The sequence below is a fragment of the Sardina pilchardus genome, chromosome 6 (assembly GCF_963854185.1).
Source record: "Sardina pilchardus chromosome 6, fSarPil1.1, whole genome shotgun sequence".
NCBI classification, from domain to species: domain Eukaryota; kingdom Metazoa; phylum Chordata; class Actinopteri; order Clupeiformes; family Clupeidae; genus Sardina; species Sardina pilchardus.
Window position 1 is genome coordinate 14543593 of NC_084999.1, and position 20414 is coordinate 14564006.

General features: G+C 43.4%; 2 protein-coding genes across 2 annotated transcripts; both read left to right on the forward strand.

The window, feature by feature from the left end:
* The first annotated feature begins 628 nt into the window (after positions 1-628).
* On the forward strand, positions 629-1543 carry LOC134082389 (free fatty acid receptor 2-like). The gene has a single exon (XM_062538069.1). The coding sequence runs from the start codon at positions 629-631 to the stop codon at positions 1541-1543; it is 915 nt and encodes a 304-aa protein (XP_062394053.1).
* Positions 1544-3506: 1963 nt separating this feature from the next.
* LOC134082390 (free fatty acid receptor 2-like) lies at positions 3507-10693 on the forward strand. Its single transcript, XM_062538070.1, has 2 exons — positions 3507-3589; positions 9715-10693. The coding sequence occupies exons 1-2, from the start codon at positions 3507-3509 to the stop codon at positions 10691-10693; spliced, it is 1062 nt and encodes a 353-aa protein (XP_062394054.1).
* Positions 10694-20414: the final 9721 nt, after the last annotated feature.

Here is a 20414-nt window from a genome sequence, read left to right on the forward strand (position 1 = left end):
TAACCAGATTAATAATGAAGTTACAAACCAGATGAAGTAATCAAGAGAGATAGTAATGTTAGAGCAATTGCTCTGCTAGTTTGGAGTTTAACACGGTTTTAATCTGGAGTTGGAGTAAAACCGTGTTAAACTCCAAACTAGCGACAGAGCAATCGCCCCGTTATGTTTTTTATAAGTGTTTTGAAGGCAAGTGTTCGTGATTTGAATTTGAAGCAGGTGGCTGTAGACAGTGAAGCTCAATGAACAGCACCAGTCCCCACACTCTGCTCCATCTATAAAGGTCTCACTGTGCAAACCTATTTGACGAGTGTCACAGTAGTCGAGGCAAGGGACAGAGAGCCCTGTACCATGACATAATGACATGAGAAAGCCTGCCTTCTGGGATTGAAGAGTTCTTGATGGCCAGTGTGGCACTATTAAATCCTTAATGTAGTCCAGAGCTCTTCAGGGTTTATATGAGGAAATGATGGAATGGAATCAATGGAATTGATTAAATTGAAAAAGTACGTTTGACAGTGGTCCCGTGCCAGAAGAACATAAGAAATCTATTCATATTTTGTTAGTCAAGGAAAGCCCACAATGTGTTCTTGATATATTATATATATTTTTTTTTTCTACAGCAGTGATAATGGACACATTAATTCTGGCCTACTACATAACAATCTTCATACTCGGGCTTCCTGCAAATCTCCTGGCTCTCTACGCCTTCAGCCGCAAGATCCACACCAAGGCGTCGCCCACTGACATCCTCCTGCTCAACTTGACCATCTCCGACCTCCTTTTCCTGCTCTGCCTGCCGCTGAAGATGCTTGAGGCGGCATGGGACATGCGCTGGCACCTCCCTGAGGCCCTCTGCCAGTTCTCGACCTTCATCTACTACTCCACCATCTACAACAGCTCCGGCCTGCTCATGGCAGTCAGTGTGGACCGCAACCTGTGTGTGGAATACGCCATCTGGTACAGGCAGCATGTTAGGCCCCTGCATGGTATTCTGGCCAGCATCGTCATCTGGACTCTGAGCTTGTCTCACTTCACGTACCTCTACGTGATTGAGATCATGCCTAACAACTCGTCGGTCTGTTACAGCAACTTCTCCGAGGCCCAGCTGGCACTAGTTCAGCCCATCCGACTGGAGCTGTTTGTGGTCTTCTTCGTCCTGCCACTGCTGGTCTCCAGCTTCTGCTACCTCCGGTTCGTCCTCGTCCTCAGCCGGGTTTCGCATCTGGAGCCCGGGAAGCGGACGAGAGCGATTGGAATGGCGCTGGGCACGCTGCTGGTGTTCGTCGTCTGCTTCCTGCCGTACAACCTCTCGCACGTTCTGGGCTACATCCAGGGGGTCTCGATGACGTGGAGGGACGAGGTTTTGCTCCTGACGGCGACTAACGCCATCATCGACCCGATAATCTTCTACTTCTCATCCTCCACCTTTCAGGGAAACATCTGGGGAGTGGTCAGTCTGGTGTGGAGGAATGGCTGCTGTGAGACCAGTGTGTGCACCAGGCCTTCAGTGGAACCGGACAGTGGGCCTACCGTCATTTCCTGATTATAAGCCGCAGCTTATACATTGATTTTGCTAAATTTCTTCCGATAAGAGGTTAATACAGGGGGGCAGTTAATATGGTGTTAATATGGTTTTGTTTCTTTTAACTTGCATAAAACACTGTCCTGCGGCTTATACACAATGCGGCTTAATATGCAGGAAATTACTGTCCACCATGAGCATTTTCATATCATAAGACAAAAAAATGGCATTCTGATGTATAATAGCCTCACAAATACATGATATTGGATATTGCAATGTGGTATTATGGAGGCAGCATGGAGGGGAGTGTCTCCAGGATGCTGGTTTCACTGTTAAGCCTTCATGAGGTGTCGTGGGCCTAACTTAACGAAACATTGGTGAATGAGGGTGCCCACTTGATAACCCCAATGACGTGCTGCATACTGTATGTTAGATGCCATTTGTCTTGTGTTTGTGACCATTGGTTGGCAGATTGGCGGTTAGCGTGCTTCTTTAAGTTAATTTGGACAGGGGCTTCTTAACATGTTTTTACCTTGGATTTTGGCACGAGGGATTATAACACCTAATCCTGTGTATTAATGTAATGACTTTAGCACTATTATGGCATTGATTTGGTGTTCAATCATGACTTCACCCAAGGCCAATGACTGCCATTTCTTCGGCATTACGATCACCCTTAACTTGAAAGCAACACCAATCACCTTTGTTCTGTAATTTCAAGTTGTACCCCTGTTTTGATCACTGCACTGATTTGCCTCATATTTGACAGTAAATATACAGTAATTGAAGATGCTTTACTATACAGAGCTGCATAGGTTCTTTAAAGCATAAGGAGACATGAATTCCGTAATAAACGATTTATTGAGCACAAAAGACAGACATTCAACAGAGGCAGACAGAGCTTGCCTGAGGGGGTAGGCTAATATCAATGGTGACAGGTTACAACAACAACAACTATCCCCGACTCCAAAGCACACAAGGCGGTGATAGACAAACAAAGATCAACAGTCCAATGGCAGACTGATGACCATTTGGCGATTCTATGACTCCAGAGGACATTTCTCAGCTGATGAGGAGGACGACCCTTCTTCATCAACGAGTCCTCTCCACTTTTGCAAGAGAAGGGGAAGAGGGGCGTCTGAGAGTACACCTAAATCCCCGAGTATCCTCAATGCCTATGGTGGAGTTGGGCAGGCCAGAGGGGAGATTGCTTTTAGTATCGGCCATGGATTGAGAGGGACTTCAAGGATGCGATCACTCCCCCCCCCCCCCCCCCCCCCCACCCAAGGAACTCTGAGAATAAATTCTCAACTGAGCTCTTGGCCTGTTGCCCGGAGTTTAACCCAACTGTGCTAGAACTGAGGAGAATTCTGGCCTTGAAGATGGGGGCGGGAGAGTACAAATTAGAGAACAAATGTGGACTGTGTAGTGGAGCAGTTGGGGGAGAGGAGTCCAGCTGTAACGACTGACATGGGATTAGGTAAACAAAAGAATGCATGCACACTTACAGTGAAGAACAGCTTACATTGCAGCCACATGAACACACTGACACTAGTGTTTCCATCCAACTTTTTAATGAGCATTTTTAATTATTCAAGAAAAAGATAGAAATGTGAAATGCGCATTACAATTTCTAATGTGCATAGATATTTGATTCACTAGAGGGAGGACACAAAGTTACCTCCTGCACTTAATAACAGTATGCACACATATCAAAGACATACTAAAACTCTTGAGCAATAGAACATATATATTAACAATACTAAAAAGAGCTACAAGAAGGGTGAAAAGTCCACATCATTTAGACCAGAAAAGGTGGTGGCCTTAAGCTTTTACAATCCACCAGGATGCACAAAGCGTAGAATCAAGGAGTGTTTTGCAGAGCATAAATACGCCATAAGAACTGTGAATCATAACTATCCAATGGCACTACATTTCAAGGAGGCTGGACACGCTGTTTTAAAAAAAAAAAAACGTGAGAGTAATGGTCATTGAAGTCATGCAAGGGGTGGGGACAGACTTCAACGCCTTCTTCAGAGAGAGACCTGGACTGTGTCTGAATCACAAGTACACACACTGGGCAGCGTGCATTTTCCGGATGTTACGTCAGAATAGACTGTCCGAAAGTCAAGCGCTCTCACTAGACGGGTACTTCGTTTGGCGTGATTTCCAAGTGTGCATCGATGCATCTTTTTTGGCCTCAGATATCCCATATTCCATTGCGCAATGCAGGTCAAGCGCCACACGTCATGCAAATCGTGAAGCAACACACCCCCTCCCCGAGTCAGGTGACGCCAACTAGTTTGTGCTGTCCAAATGTAGGGATGCATACTGAGGAGCAAGCTGAGACGCTACTGGAAAAAACGGTACTATTCAGCGTGCGCCCTTGACAATTGGACATGGCCCTGGTGGATCGTAAAGCTTAAAGGAACACTTAAAGGAACGTTTTTTCATATTAAACTATGTTATTACCTTAACTAAGACGAGTTGATACATACCGCTCAGGTTACAATGAGTGCACTCACTGGCTCTGATGCGCGGTGCTGCTTTGATAGCACTTAGCTAGCCCAGTTCATTCATTAGGATCCAAACAGAGATGAAGTTAGAAGCGACCAAACACCTCCATGTTTTCCCCATTAAAATACAGTTACATGAGTAGTCGAACGACCAAGTATGGTGAGACAAAATAAAACGTGGTGCATTTCTATGCAGGTAAGAGGGATAACTATATTGTGTGGCGGAATAACAATTGGGAGCACTTAGACTCGGCGCAGTAATATCCTCACTCTTGCACTTTCAGTTTCACTTTGGAGTGAGGATATTACTGTGTCGAGTCAGTGTGTGTGTGTGTGTGTGTGTGTGTGAATATAGCACCAGTGAGAGTTCAAAATCTGCCGGCCGTTTTGCGAATTCCGTACCCAACCTTTAATGTTCACGTCACTATTTGCATGAGCCACGACTGAAAAGACTTCCGCTATATTGTCGTAACGACAAAACTATAAAAAGACTGACTCCGACGGACTTAAAACCACTAAGATTGGTACCTTACACTAAACGATTTTGTTGACGGGAGCGCGCCGCGATTCCAATACAACTCATAAAACAGATCGTACAAATCGTACAATGTAAGCCAGCCTTTAGAGCAGGCATCACCAAATGGCGGACCGCGGTCCGGGTCCGGACCCAGTGACGGTGCTGTCCGGACCCGTTGAAATTGTCGGCCTAATATTATCAAAGAGCATCGTCCGTAGCCAAGCCAATCAACTCGATTGTTTACCTTTCAGCAACAGAGAATAGGCCTAGCGGGAGAGAGAGGAGATGAGAGAAAATGGCTTGCTCAAAAATGATGGTGAAAACCGAACTTTTAAAGATGAATGGACGGACGGACCAATACGTTCGTGTTGCTGTAAATATGCGCTGTGAAACTGTGGCGACGTTAGCGTGCGTCACTGAGATCAAACACGGGTCGTTAGAGGAAAGGTAGCCTACACGCAGAAGTCCGCAGTGAGGGCAAGTAAAACTTGAACAGCACTCCGAGAGCTAACAAACAGACAAACAAACGCAAACCCCGATGAAAACATTACTTTCCTCGGCGGAGGTAGGATAATAGGCCTAATTATCAAATTGAAAGCACACTATGACAGGTCTACTCGTGTGATCACGCATGCATGTACAGGCAAATTAGTGTTCGTTAAAGATTGCGTGGATTTTGATGCAACACAAGAGAGCATTTAGCGATGGGACAGCAGCTGTGAATGAGTGCTTAATGCGGCTGCAGAAACTTTACAGATCCCATTGTCAGCTTCAACAACAAGATTCAAGAACATCTGAACTATTAGCAGAGGATACTAGAACGCAGTATGCAAAGGTCTTTTTTTCTTTTCTTAAAGATCCACTTTTATTTTATTCAAAAGATTCGGAATGTTTTACATTAGGCCTAGGCTGCTTGAAATAGGCCCTAAGTTCAGGCTGCTCAAAGTTATTTTGCACTTTATATTTATTCCATTCAGAATAAATTCAGTGTCTGTTGTCTGTCTTTCTTGAAATGTAGGCCTAGTAGCCTAAAGACAACTAGCCTACAGTATTGTTTTGCATTCAAGTACCATTCAAGTTAAGACTTTTTGGTATGTTACAAGCATATTACTTTGAAAACACTTGAAATGTAACAATAAATTAAATAGGCCTAGAAATGTACATGCGTTATTGATTTTATTAACTTCAGGGTAGCCTACACTATTTTCAGTGACAATTTAAGATTCGGACCTTTGCCGGGAGGACATTTTAGTAACTGGACCTCTTTGAATTTTAATTGAATACCCCTGCTTTAGAGGAACGGCTTCGGCAACAAGAGATGGCTCAAAAACTGCAGCTCAGACGTGAGGAGATGGAGGGTGCGAGAGACACGGGACTTGTACGCCTTGTTTGGAACCCTTCTTCCTCAGAAGCCTTAGGACAGCCTGACCCGTGATAACACATGTTTGTGCATTTGTATACTTCTGTTTGGTTTGCTGTGAGCTTAATTTTATTTTTCTCTGTAAATAAAAAGTAATTCATGAGTCCACATTTGACACTGGGCTGTTGGATATTGTGAGGGGGGGGGGGGGGGGGGGGACTCCAAAGGTATATCTTACCAAAGTTGTTTACCTTTATAGTCGTGCTTCCCGAACTGTCCCTTAGGAGCCTTCTTACGAAAAGCTCCTTACGTCTGACGTACAAGGCACTGTCCACCATGAAGGTGCTGAATTAGTTGATATCGATTGCTCAGAAATCGATTTTTTACTTCACGCATGGCAGTATGATGAAAGCATTCTTTCAAAAACATGGATTGATTATTTGCACCCAAACCTGAAATGCGTGTGCTATCCAACATAGTGGGACCATCTTGGCAGGAGATGGCCTACCTAAGTCCTAATTCTAACAAGTTAGAATTATTAAAACAATATTTTAGATGGGAAAGTGGTGCTAAATTTCCATAAACTTTGTTCAGTGAACGGATAAAACCGTCCGTTTGTAAGCAAAGTCAAGAAATACGATCTTTTAGTTTGTCTACCATTACCTAGCAACCACAACGTATAGTACCGTAAAACTTCAAACAATAGCCGAGTCCCAAATAGACGCATGTCTCTTTTAAACGCCTGGTGTGGCTACAGATTTGGGTTAAAGGCCAGTCTCAAACAGAAGCCTGGTCTGTTTTTTTTGTTTCGGGTTGTATTATTCTTCTTATACCCGCCAGATCGTCTGTTTAAGCCAGCATAGTACAGTTTGCGCACACTAAAATTATAATTGCATGACTGCGGAGGTGAAAGCCAGAGTTCCAAATGGTTAACTTTTTTCCACATTAGCCTATGCTATGTCCTGCATGATTTATTTAATACCATTTTGTTACATTTGCGCACTAGACAACAGCCTATTTTATCACAAACTTTCTGTGTTTAGTTTCACTTTCTCTCGTTTCTCTGCGTTTCTCTCAATACCATGGCGAAAAAGAAAAAGACAAAGACATGATTTGATTTAAATGACATTTAAAGAGAAACTATGCAGGATTGGCGATTTCATCTTAAGTTTCGGTTTCGTTTTTATTTGCGCTCGTTTTATGCTTGCATATTACTCTGCAGACCTTCCCCGACAGCTTTAGCGTGTATATTTATACATATATAGGCTATATATAAATATATAAATTGCAAGCATGGTTCTTCTTGTTCTTTATGCATCTCAGCCTTCCAGATGTAAACAGGGAACGATCGTCTCCTGAACAAACTGCAAGGTTGCAATAGCGGATAGGGACACTGGGGGCGGGAGGAAATATTACTGTTTTCGATAAAACTGGTCAGTCAAGCAAAACAACGATTTCTAAGCGATTTTATGACTATGAAAAAGTTGCATAGGGTCTCTAAGCTGACAGTTGTCAAATTTGCCGAACAAAATTCGGGAGAAGCAGCGGCAAGATATTTCTTGGTTGATCCAAAGAGGGTGCGTAAAGGCTGAGCTGCAACGTCTGTCTCCAAAGAGGGAAAGCCCTGCGCATCTGGTAGGGGGCTGCGCAAGCAAGCGACGAGGAGGAGGACTTCGCCAATCAACTTGTAACCTAGTTGAGGATCACGGTTATAGCCATGAATAGGATAATTTTTAATCTGAGCAAAAACAATAGGGCCTTGCACCTACGGTGCAGCCGCTGCTACAGCGGCCGCACCTCGGTGCTCGGGCCCTAATAATAATGATAATAAAAACGATCGTCTTGCCCTAAAATGGGGTGTCAAAAATGTCAAACTGTCATTTTGTCAAAACGGCAAACTGTCCTAAACATTGTGTTCGTTTTTGTGACTTATGAAGCATATCCGTGGTAAGTTGAGCAGACTGCTGTTTCATTGAAAGAGGGTAATAAGCATTTATCTCCCTCTCCATTGACCAAAAGTCTTAGTACCCCGGCCCAGTTCCGGCCCAGTGTAGTTTTGCTCTCTGGGTTGCTTCTGGTGTAACCGTGACAGATTTTACGACAGAAGTAGAAGAAATTACCGTTTCCCAACTGTAGGGGGACCCCGAGAGCAAAACTTCCATGGTGTTGCTTTAAACCCTGCAGTTCCACCTCAGTGATTACTGAGGTTTGTTTGACTCCACACTGTAAGAAAGTCTTACTGTTTTCCTGTACCCGCTTGCTATTCTGGGTTATTGACCCTGCTTGTGACCTGGATATCTATCTTGTCTTCTGAATTGGATTGTTTGCCTGAACCTGCCTGCTACTCTGGTAACTGATCCTGTTTGTGACTTGGACAAAACAGACGCTCATCAGGGGGATGTACAGCTCAGGAAGCTGTTAAACCGAAACGCCTCTGACATTACACCATCACAACAGTGGACTCACTTGCACCTCTCTTGAGCAGCACTCTTTCTGCACACAGTCATGTAAATCGTCAGCACTGCTGAAGCGATAAAGCTCTGCTTGTCATTGGCCTCCCTGCAGTGTCCTCTTCTCATACTCCACGTGGGTCTAATTGAATTGGAGGAGGAAGAACCTCCATCCTAAGCTAGTCTTTGGGTTTCTCTCATTTCGGCTATGAGCACGCTCAGTGGAGCCTGCTGCACATAAGGAGTCTCCTGGGCATCTTCATTTCCCTTATAAACACGTTGCTCTTTCATTGAACAAAAGAGGATTGATTTTGTTTTTAGAGGTGAGTAATAATTTATTTATTTTCTGGTGCTTGTTGCTTTATAGTTTTACAGTTCTTGATACAAGCAAGTATTGATTTTCAACCAACAAGGGCACAGATACAACCTCATGGCAATAAATCCAGATCAAATAAAAATGTATATCTATACATCAATAGGCCTAACTGTAATGAATGTGTTTATGTCATCATAATTACGTTGTTACAGTCCCCTCCATAAGTTTTGGAACACATGCTAAAGTTGAATATAAAAAATCATCTTTTGAAAATTGATCTCAATGCCTGAAAAAAAGAGGAAATATCCAACCTTTAAGAACACAAATTTTCTTTGTAAATGAATAACGTATCATAAATAAATAAATAAATAAATAAATAAATAAATGTTTCCTTAAAATACAGGGGTCATAAGTGTTGGAACGCCTATTAAATGTGTTAAAATTCCCATAGAGGCAGGCAGATTTATTTTTGGGTTGGATAGGTTTAGGTTGGATATTTCCTCATTTTCTTTTATCTAAGGCATTAAGATAAATTTCCAAAAGATGATTTTATAGTCAACTTTAGCATGTGTTCCAATACTTATGGAGGGGACTGTATGTCTGTAATCTGATCATAATGCCCTGGTTTGCTCTCTATTTGAGAACTGAAAGCAAATGTTCTTTATGGTGAAATGATAGCATTGGGTTTTGAATATTGGGGATTAATTGTTAGCTCCACAAGAAAAAACAGTTAGACTTCCTCATTGCTTGTATTGTAGAGAACAGACTTTGATAATGGTAGGAGAGTCTGTTACATGAAGCGAACTAAAACTGAGCAGAAAAGCACAAATTGCATAATACTAAAAAGATATGAATGACAGATTCCGCCATGTCAGTCATACAGGTCCTTTTGAACACAGATACAGTACGTGTTTGACCATAAATGTCCACCTCTATTTGTTCTTTTTAATGATCAATACAATTGAAGTTGTATTAGTTTTGGAGTGTGTGGTCACACTGGTGTTAATGACTCTTGCTCTTGTCCTTTTTGCAGTGTCGCCTATAACGTCCAAGTCATTATGGCAGCAGCTCTCATTAACGTCCATGTCCTCCTTGCCTCTTACATCGTGACATTTCTGATTGGCTTGCCTGCCAACATCCTGGCATTTTATGCGTTCAGCAAGAAGGCCCGCGACAACCCCACGCCGACGGACATCCTGCTGCTCAACCTGACTTCGTCTGACCTCCTCTTCCTCTTCTTCTTGCCGCTGAAGATGTACGAGGCGGGTCAGGGCCTTCACTGGTACCTGCCGCAGTTCCTCTGCTCTCTTACGCAGTTCATATTCTTCACCACCATCTACACCAGCGCGCTCCTGCTGACCGCCGTCAGTGTGGACCGTTTCCTGGGCGTGGCCTTCCCCATCCGCTACCGGCAGCTGCGCAAGCCACGCTACGCCATCTGCACCGCCGTGCTCGCCTGGCTGGTCAGCTCTGGGAACTGCAGCTTCATCTTCGTGACTGAGCACCTGCAGGAAGTGCACGACGGCAACAGCAGTCGTCCGCGCGACAAGTGTTACGAGGACTTCAGCTCCGAGCAGCTACGCATGCTTTTGATTGTGCGTCTGGAGATCTTCGTGGTGCTGTGTGTGATACCGCTGCTCATCTGCATCTTCTGCTACGGCAACTGCATCCGCATCCTCTACAGCAAGCCGCGCATCCCGCCGGAGCGCAAGCGCAAGGCCATCGGCATGGCCGCGGGCACGCTGGCTGTCTTCTTGATCTGCTTCCTGCCCTTCAACACGACACATGTGGTGGGCTTCCTGACCGGCAGTAGCCCCAAGTGGCGCTACTACGCGTTGCTGCTCAGCACCTTCAACACCTGCTTGGACCCCATCATCTTCTACTTCTCCTCCCCCACCTTCCGCAACACCACCAAGGTGTCCATCGTCAAGATGCTGATGCTTAATCGGAAAAATAAAATACAATCAGTCGGACAGCCGGAGCACAGAGTGCCTCCGAAAGTGACCCTCTGACTCCTGTGCAGACTTGTGCAAAATTCAGAATTGAATTGAGAAGGACTCCTAAATTCCAATTCAATTCTTGAAATTTAATTGAATTTGAATTGAGGTTAAAAACAAGATTTAGAATTACATTTCGAATTTGAGTTAAAGGAAGTAGAATTTAATGAAATTCGATGAAATTCATATACTGTCCATAATTTAAGGGTAGTGTTTAACAATGAAGTTTCACAACATATGTATGATCGCAACAAACACACAACTTATAATTGACAGCAGTAACCGATTACATTTCCAAAGTAACCTTACCAAAACTGAATGTATGTGCAATTCAACACATTCTTCCTGTTATGTGACTTTGGAATTGTTTTGAATGGCCATGAATTTAATTCCACTTCCTTTCTTTCCAATTCAAATTCCAATTCAACTTCTTGTGGCGCGGAGCAAATTCAATTCAAATTCCAATTCAGGAATTGAATGAAGGCCAATTCTAAAATTCAGAATTGTGCACAAGCCTGCTCCTGTGTTCTTAATCTTGTTTTATTTTCCATACTGCAGATTTTTTTTTTTTTTTTTGCTACTTTAAATGGGATGAGAAATGTTACAATTAAATGTCATTAGTTATATTTTTGCCCAAAAGACTTGGTTGACTGGATTGAAAGACTGAACAAACATGAACAAACTGAACAAACATTTTTCTTCAGTCAATACCTTTCCGGAAATGTTGCTGAAATGTTCCCCAGCTGCAACAGCGACATTTCCAGAAAGGTACTGGCTTGATGAAATTCATTCTGGAGTCTTTGTGTAATTCCGTGAGAACCCCCTCAGTCATACGTGCTGATGATTCTTCAAAAGTAAAACATAACTGATTATTGAATGAAAATAACTTGATTTAATTCTCAGGCATTTTCTCAACTTATATTATTTCTCAGGCATTTTCTCAACTTTTTGAGTTTCAAGTTGATTGGATTGTGATGAATCTTAAAATCTTAAATTGTTACATTAGAACTCAAACAGAAACACCCATGTAAGATAAAAGTCATATACAGACCATTATGTGTGTTTTATGAATTTTGAAATGCTGAAGAAATGGTGTTTGACTTATAAATGGTGTATTGTCACTTTAAAGGAATACGCCACCCAAAAATGAAATTAAGCCAGTCTCGGTCACCCCCAGAGTTAGAACAGTGAAAAAACCCGGGCATTGTCCTGCTTTGGGAGCAGCGTTTTTAGCTTTAGCTTAGCACAGTTGCTGTAAATGAAGGGTGTCAGTAGCACGTCCTCTAAAAAAGTGACCGAGACATCTAATTTTTTTCTAAATATATCTTTGGAGACGTGTGTTCAGAACGAGTACAAATCATAATGCAAAATCGAACGAGGCTATTACCTGGGCAGATATTTACTTGGAACTATATTCGGCCTCATCACAGGCGAAGCACTGCTGGTCTCACGTAGCACTTGAAAACTCCTAACTTCCAGATTCGACTGGAACTTCACGGGATGGGATTCAAGTGCTGCTGCGTGAGAACTTTGCGCCTATTTAGCGGTGCTGCCTTGGTTTCAGCTCGGCCTCTTTCTTGCGTTTCTAACTGGGCGTTTTTCTGGTTGCAGGTAAGTAGCAGCTGATTTGATTGTGGGATTTTGGCGCGGTTGTGGCACAGACTGTTGTCTCCTTATAGGGAATCTAATGGCGCAGTATCTTTTTTGACGGGATTATTGTATTTACTTGTCACCTCGAAATTTCCACGTACCCCCTGCAGTGTGCTCGCGTACCACTAGGGGTACGCGTACCCCCGGTTGGGAATCACTGCTCTATCCGACCACATAAAGACCTCGTGATACTTCGGTTTGGCTTTAGGGACCCTCTACTCACTACCACGTAAGTGTAATGTTGTTTGGAACCGTAGAAGACGTATAAAAATAGCGTTTTGTAGCGGCGAAAGGACATGCCCAAGTCACTTCCAGGCTAACGAGTTTTGGCTAAAAACGATAAAACCGAACTCTCTCAAAACACATCCGAATGACATGATTTGATGTCAACTCAACGTATGTACTCCCAATCATCCATAAATTGATCTAAAGTGCATTTTACTCCGGATAATTCCTTTAAGGATGGCCCAAACTTTATGTAGGGATTAAATGTATCCAACTAATTTGCATATTATGACATCATATGGTAGCGGCCATCCGGTTATTTTTTTTTATTATTATTATTATTTTGCTGACAAACATACACATCACTAAGACATGAAAACACAAAAAGAACAAACATTGTACCATACTGAATGGTCAGGGAAATAGTACATCAACAGTGTAAATCATAAGCTACTAATAGCAAGATGATGGGAATGATGATGATGCTATGAATTTATGTAGCAGGCCTTTTGCCGTTGCGATAATGAATCAAGGTGACACTTCTTGTAGTATTACATTAATACACAGGATTAGATCTTAAAATCCCTTGTGCCAAAATCCAAGGCAAACACACATTAAGAAGCCCCTGTCCAAAATTAGCTTAAAGAAGCAGGCTAACCACCAATCTGTTAACCAATGGTCATAGTGTTTCATGGTTTCATTGCTAGGCAGGGACGCGTGTGAATAAACAAAATCCCGTCATCTTCTGAAGGCAGATATTTCCCTTCAGAATCACTGTCAGCGAACAGAAGACCCAACATTTCATTTCTGGTAAACTTTTTTGATGTGTTTGGACGATTATCTAATGCTAATAATCGTTTACGTTCATAAGACCGCTCTGATACAATGGCTCACACGCAAACTAGCTCAGCTGATATTTCGCACTGATTTAAAGTGCTCTTGCTCAAATATTTTGTATAGAAGCATGATGTCATTCTGAGTCAGGGACGTAGTATGACATGTCTGCCAACTAGTGGCAGGGAGTTTGAACGAAATTTGACACCCTATTTGACCAACTCGGCCGTTTTATTCAGTACCGCATCTTGTCGACTTGTCGACGGTGGCGCTTTGAGGGTTAATGTGCGTTATTCTCAGTGGATACTGTTGAAGAATCAAACTCCAACGCATAATGCGTTGGCTCTGATTTTTCATCCGATTATAAAGATCAACGGGTTGTGATCGGAGCTAGAATTCACCCTCAACTGTAGAATAAACTCGCTGATGGCGATTAAACTTTTTAGAGAAACTTTTTAGATCCCGACTGTAACAGTACTGCACCGGCACCACTCTCAATGGCGTCGACAGCAACACTGAAGGGGCAATCAAAGTTCGGAGCGGAGAGAATAGGGGCAGAAGGAAGGAGAGACTTCACATTATTAAAGGCTTCTTGACATGTGACAATTCAAACGGAGTCTTTGGGCTTAGTAGGTTAGTCAAGGGCACAACTACGGAGGCAAAAGTTTTACAAAAGGCTCTATAGTACCCTGCCATACCTAGAAACTTCCGGAGGTCACGATGGGTTTCTGGTGCTGGGAAATTGCATATTTCTTCAGTTTTGGCACCTACTGGTTGAACTTGTCCACCTCCTACTACCTTACCAAAACAGTTGATGCTAGCCTGAGCAAATTCACATTTGGCCAGGTTAACCATAATGTTAGCTGCAGACAGTCTATGTCTTGACCTGGTCATTCATGCCGGGCCAGTAGACGCACTCTCTGCCTCTCCGTAGGCATCCTTCCACTCCAAGATGAGAAGAGTGCAACCGGGACGTGATATCTCTTCTTAGGGCATCAGGGATGACCACCCGTTCACCCCGGAACACTATTCCATCTTGGTAGCTTAGTTCATCCTGGAACGAGCAGTATGGCCTAATGTTGCTTGAAATCTTTGTCTTGTCATTTGGCCATCCCTGTAGTATGGTTTCGATCAGAGTCTGCAGTGTTGAATCCTCTTTTGTGGCAGAACAAATCAAACTGAGGCTGTCTGTGGAGATGGGGACATGGTGCAACATATTAACAGTCTCTATTTCAGCCTCTACTGAGCCATATGCTGAACATTCAGGCAGATACGCTCGACTCAAAGTATCTGCTAGCACCATGTCTTTGCCTGGCAAGTACACAACATCCACATCATACTTCTGAATGCGCATCATCATTCTCTGAAGTCTTTTGGGTGCACTCAGTAATGGTTTCCTCACTATGTTCTCTAACGGTTTGTGATCACTTTGCACTGTTACCTTGCGGCCATATGTGTACTGGTGGAATTTCTCTAAACTGAAAATCATTGCTAAGAATTCCTTTTCTATTTGGGCATAGCCCCTCTCTGTCTGTGTGAGTGCTCTGCTTGCAAACGCCACAGGCTTACCTCTCTGCACCAGTGCTGCACCCAAACCGGTGTCCGATGCGTGACACTGTACTGTCAGTTCCTCCTCTGGGCTGTAGTATTTGAGCACAGGCGTGTTCGAAATAGTCTCTTCCAATTTGCGAAATGCCTCCTCATGTGGCTCTGTCCACTTCCACTCGGAGTCTTTGTGCGTGAGCTGCCGGAGTGGCTGACAGTGGTCAGACAGATGAGGACAAAACTTAGCTAGGTAGTTTACCATACCCAACAGCCTCTGAACTCCTTTAACATCTGTTGGTTTTGGCATGTGTCCGATGGCACGTACCTTTTCCGGGTCTATCTTTAATCCATCTGCAGTCAGGAGGTGTCCTATGTATGTAGCCTCCTTTTGCCTGAGTTTGAACTTGTCTGAATTGAGCTTGATGTTTTTCTGTTTGCATCTATCCAAAAACAATCTCAACTTCTCATCATGATCACGCTGTGCCATGTCTTGAGTCTCACCTTGTCCAGTGATCAGTACATCATCTGCAATGATGTACAGACCTGGCAGATCATCCAGTGCTTGTGTGAGTCTTCGCTGAAACACTTCAGGTGCTGGACTTATCCCCATGGGAAGTCTCAACCATCGGTATCGTCCAAATGGAGTGGCGAATGTAGTAAGAAAGCTTGACTCCTCATCTAACTTCACATGCCAGAACCCGCTTTTGACGTCACAGACTGTAAACACCTTGGCTTTGGACAGGTCGGGGAGAATGTCCTCTATTGTTTGCAGTGGGAAGTGACTGCGCTTCAGCGCTTTGTTCAAAGGTCTTGGGTCAATACATACCCGTAGCTTCCCATTCTGCTTTTGCACAACAACCATTCCATTAATCCAATCGGTGCTGCATTCTACTGGTGTGATGATTCCTCTGCGTTGGAGGTCTTGTAGCTCGGCTTTCAGTGGTTTCATCATGGCGACTGGCACCCGGCGCTTTGTCAACTGCACAGGTTTTACAGAGCTGTCTATTTCCAGTTGATATTCTCCTTCTAGGCAGCCATCTCCAGAGAACACATCTGCATACTCTGCTTTTATCTGGTCCATTGTCCCCTGGTACTCTGCATTACGGGTAAAACGGTAACCATGCTGTCAATTGCTAGGATATTCTCATAATGCACTTTTATCAGCTGCATGCCTTCACTAGCTCTCTTGCCAAGCAGTAGCACAGTAGTACCACCACTATCTACCACTTGGAACTCCAGCTGGTACAGTTTCTGGTTCCTCGGGTTCCTCAGTTTCAGCTTGCATTTACCCAGTGGCTTCAGTTTGCTTTTGTTGTACATCACTAATACACTCTTAGTGTCTTCCATCTTTGTGTTCGGATCAAGCAGATTAATCGGAATTACATTACATGTAGCACCACAGTCTATTTGAAATTTGACAGACTTTTTTCCTAAGAGCATGACAGCAAAAAGCTGTTTGTTGTGCCATTTATCAGTATCCACTGCATTCACATTCTCTTTTCCGCTGCAGTAACACAGAGAATTTCTTCAAATTCACTATCACTTTCACATTCAGCGACACTGTGCACTTGTCTTCTTTTCTTTTCTGCTGTCTGCTGACTTGTTTTACATTTCGTTGCAAAATGATTGTCTTTACCACATTTTTTGCACTTCTTACCATATGCCGGGCATTTCTGCTTGTTCCTCTCATGTGATTTTCCACAAAATTTACAGTCAATTATGTTCTCAGGCTGTCTGCGGTGCGACGGCCCTTGCACTGCGTGTACCTCCTCCACTTTGACTCCGGAGATAGCCTTCACGTTCTCCCGTGACAGTTCCGCGGCCCTGCACAACTGTATGCAGGAGTCGAGCGTCAACTTCTTCTCGCGTAGAAGTCGTTCTCTCATGCTAGTGTTGTTGCTCCCACACACGATACGGTCACGAATGAGCGAGTCTCTCAACGTTCCAAAGTTGCACGTTTTCGCTAACACTTTCAGTTCCGTCACATAAAAGTCAATAGTTTCACTCAAGCCTTGATTTCTTGAGAAAAAACGATAACGTTCTACAGTTTCATTGACACAAGGATCGCAGTGAGCATTACATTTTTCGACAATGTCCTTAATTTTCCATTCATCTTTATCCACCTCACCCATCAGTGTGTCCAGCAGTTCTCTGCCACTCTCGCCGACAAGATAGCTGAAAAGTTTCCCCTTCGTCTTGTCGTCACCATCGTGCAAAGTTAACTCCACATAAAGCATAAACTCTTCCCTCCAAGTCTTCCACGACTTTGCGAGGTTACCTGAGTCCATGCACAGTGGCTGTGGTGGTTTTAGTCCTTCCATGTCAGGCGTTGGTATGCTAATTTCAGCCTTATGCTAATTCTAGCCTTGCCACGCTTACAAAGACAACGCGAACGTCGTAACTCCCTAACTCGAAGTCAGACGGTTGTAAAACCGGTCAAGTCCGTGACCGCTGCCACCATGTTATATTCTGCTCCTTATGAACTGACTCCAGCTACAGAATATATTAGTTCGGTCCAACTGGACAACAGTTTATTGGTTTGTCTTAACACATTACACTCCGTACATCTCAACTAGTGTTCTGTCTAAAGTGTCACACACTAACAGGTCCGTGGAACAACAATTCCTATTGTTACAGTACTTTGAGAACCCCCCCACAGACAGAGACGTAGTCACAGATCATCCTCTGAGCAACTACCGCGTGTCCTCCTTCATGTTATCAGCCTCTACCTCCTTGTTTACAGAAAAGCCCCTCTCAACTGTTGCTTGGCCATGGGAAAGAAGCAGAAGTTTCCTGCAGAAAGCCCAGAGTTCAGGGTAGGATTGATGGAGGTGTCCATGCAAAAAAACATCCAGTCTTGTGCGCATGGGTTGGAAAGAGGAGAATGATTCATCTTTTGCCTCCAGAGACAAGAAATTTCCAAATTGTTGGACAATCACATCACCTGTTGCAACACAGATTAACACAAAACAATAATTAAAATAAATCAATCAATGTAATGAAAAAAATCACATTAAGTAAGTGTGAAAATGTACATTCGACCGACTTCTAAATTTTAAGTACCAGCAGAGACGCCTCCTGACAGCTGGTGATCATGCAGAAACCTCTGAACAACTCCTTTCATTCTTTCAGAGCACAAGTCGGGGTCTGAGAACATGTTCGCTGGGTCCAAACATGCCATCTGCCTCACAATGGTGTACTTCAGCGGGCTCTTGTCTTGCATTTTCTTGACAATATTAGTCAAACAGTCCACACAGTCCTTTCTAAATGCCAACACACTGAGCTCACCTACGCTACTCTTGGGGCTAGTCTGGAGTTCCTAGCAGGAAGAGGGGAGGAGAACCTGTGAGACTGACTAAAAGTTTATGCAAAAAATAAAGTTTGATTTCCTGTACCTTAACCATTGTTTGATATTTGACACCTTTGCCTTTACCTTTAGGACTGCTTCTGCACCTAATCCAATGTCCACAGACCGAGACTGGCTTAATTTCATTTTTGGGTGGCGTATTCCTTTAAGGGCATCTACCGGCAGTCCACTTCACATTGAAAAAATGAGCATAACTCATGGCCTTTCGTGGGTTATTTCTGAAGTAGCAGCACATATGTACCGTAGGTACATTTCTTTAATCATAACTGATATTGGGGCACACATAAGAATTTGATATCAATACCTTGAGCTTCACGAGCTCATCTGTGAGACGGTCCTCCGTCACGGTCAACTCCACCTCCTCCTGTGGAGTGCACGGAGAATGGACCTTCTGAAACTCTGTGTTGAGGACCACACTACCCCTCCTTGTGTAAGGCCCTATCCAAGGAGCCCAGAAATTATAACGTGGCCTAACAATGAATGGATTTGCCTTGTTGCCTATAAATAAGAAGAAATACAATTATATACTGGTACTATTAATACTGATATACTGTGCATAATTCCATAACTAAAACCCAAAAGAGCAACTTTACTACTGAATAAGAATAGAATGAGTTGCCTGCATACTCACTAGACACTAATCCACGGGAAATCATTTCCACCCTTTCCCAAAACTGCTCAATATTTATATTGCCATCAAAGTCCTCTGGTGGCTCCTCAATGTTGCTCACTTGGGGGGGAAAAGGTGGGGGAAAAAAGGCTTCAAACAAGAGCAGCAAATTACACACACAAGGGAATGATGGATAGACAGATAGAAAGAGAAGTCAGACATGGGCTTACCAGGCACACTGAAGACGCCCTTCTTGTGAAGGTCCATCACAACCGTTACAGGGTTATGGCCACATGACACACAGGCATATGTGTATTCGTGGTCAGAGAGCGCTTCGAATGCCAGGTAGGCTTGCAGAATCTTATTTTTGAAAGGATAGGTCTTGCCAGACGTTCTCTCTAGAACCTCAATGGCTCTACTAATAGCCTGGTGGGTCTGTACAATCAGCATAGACTCAATTAAACCATTAAAGCAATAGTTCGGAATTTTGGACATAGGACCTCATTTCCAACTCAGTCTGGGTGATATAGGTCGGTGAAGACCATTTTCAGTGAATTTCTGCCCTTCCTATGAGTTGCAGCGTTCATCTCGTGCTAATCTGGTGCCAAGATAACGCAAGTCAACGGTAACATCCAGCCTGCCACTGAAAACACTCCACAGAACACCCGAAACAAATACATTTTAACGTCAGACTATCGATGCACATGCCTAGTGTTGATAGAACCATGTTAGAAATAAAACGAACTTTGCATCGCATTGCAATAGCCTACTTTGTTCCCTGTATGGCAGTGGCGGATTGATATTGAGAAACTAGTCCCTCAAAATGTAATAAATCATTGAGTTGCAAGGTTAAGCCTACCTTACATTGACAGACTTTGCAAAGATTTGGAAAAGATTTTTTAAAGACTACAGTCTCAGACCCTCTCACATCTAAAGACAATTCATTGAGTTTTTAGTCACAGTCTAGTCACAGGCCAGTCTCAGATTAGGATTTTGCAAAGACTGTGGGTCACTATTTACAAGACTGCTGCTAGATTCCTTCAAATTATTTCCATCGTGCAATAGGCTACACGTCATCATTAACAGGAAATCACATGATAGCCTACTCATATCAAAGTATTTTTTTCGCGTTTCTGCAGCATTGTTTGATGTGTGACATCACTAACAGATATAGAGTTGTTCTGTCTCGTAGAATAGCCGACTAATAAATGATAAGAAATGAAATAACAAATAATCATATAGGCTACAGCTGTCGCCTATTTTGCCCCTTCCTGTTTTCGTGTTCGCGAGAGGTTACTATTGGTTTTTAATGTTCACGTCACTATTTGCATGAGCCACGACTGAAAAGACTTCCGATAATATCAAACATCAAACCAGCGTTAGCAAAGGGGGACGCTGCAACTGAAGGAAGGGGCTAAACGCGATAAAAACGGTCTCCACCGACCTATACCACCTCGGTAAAGTTGGAAATGAGGTCCTATGTCCAAAATTCCGAACTATTCCTT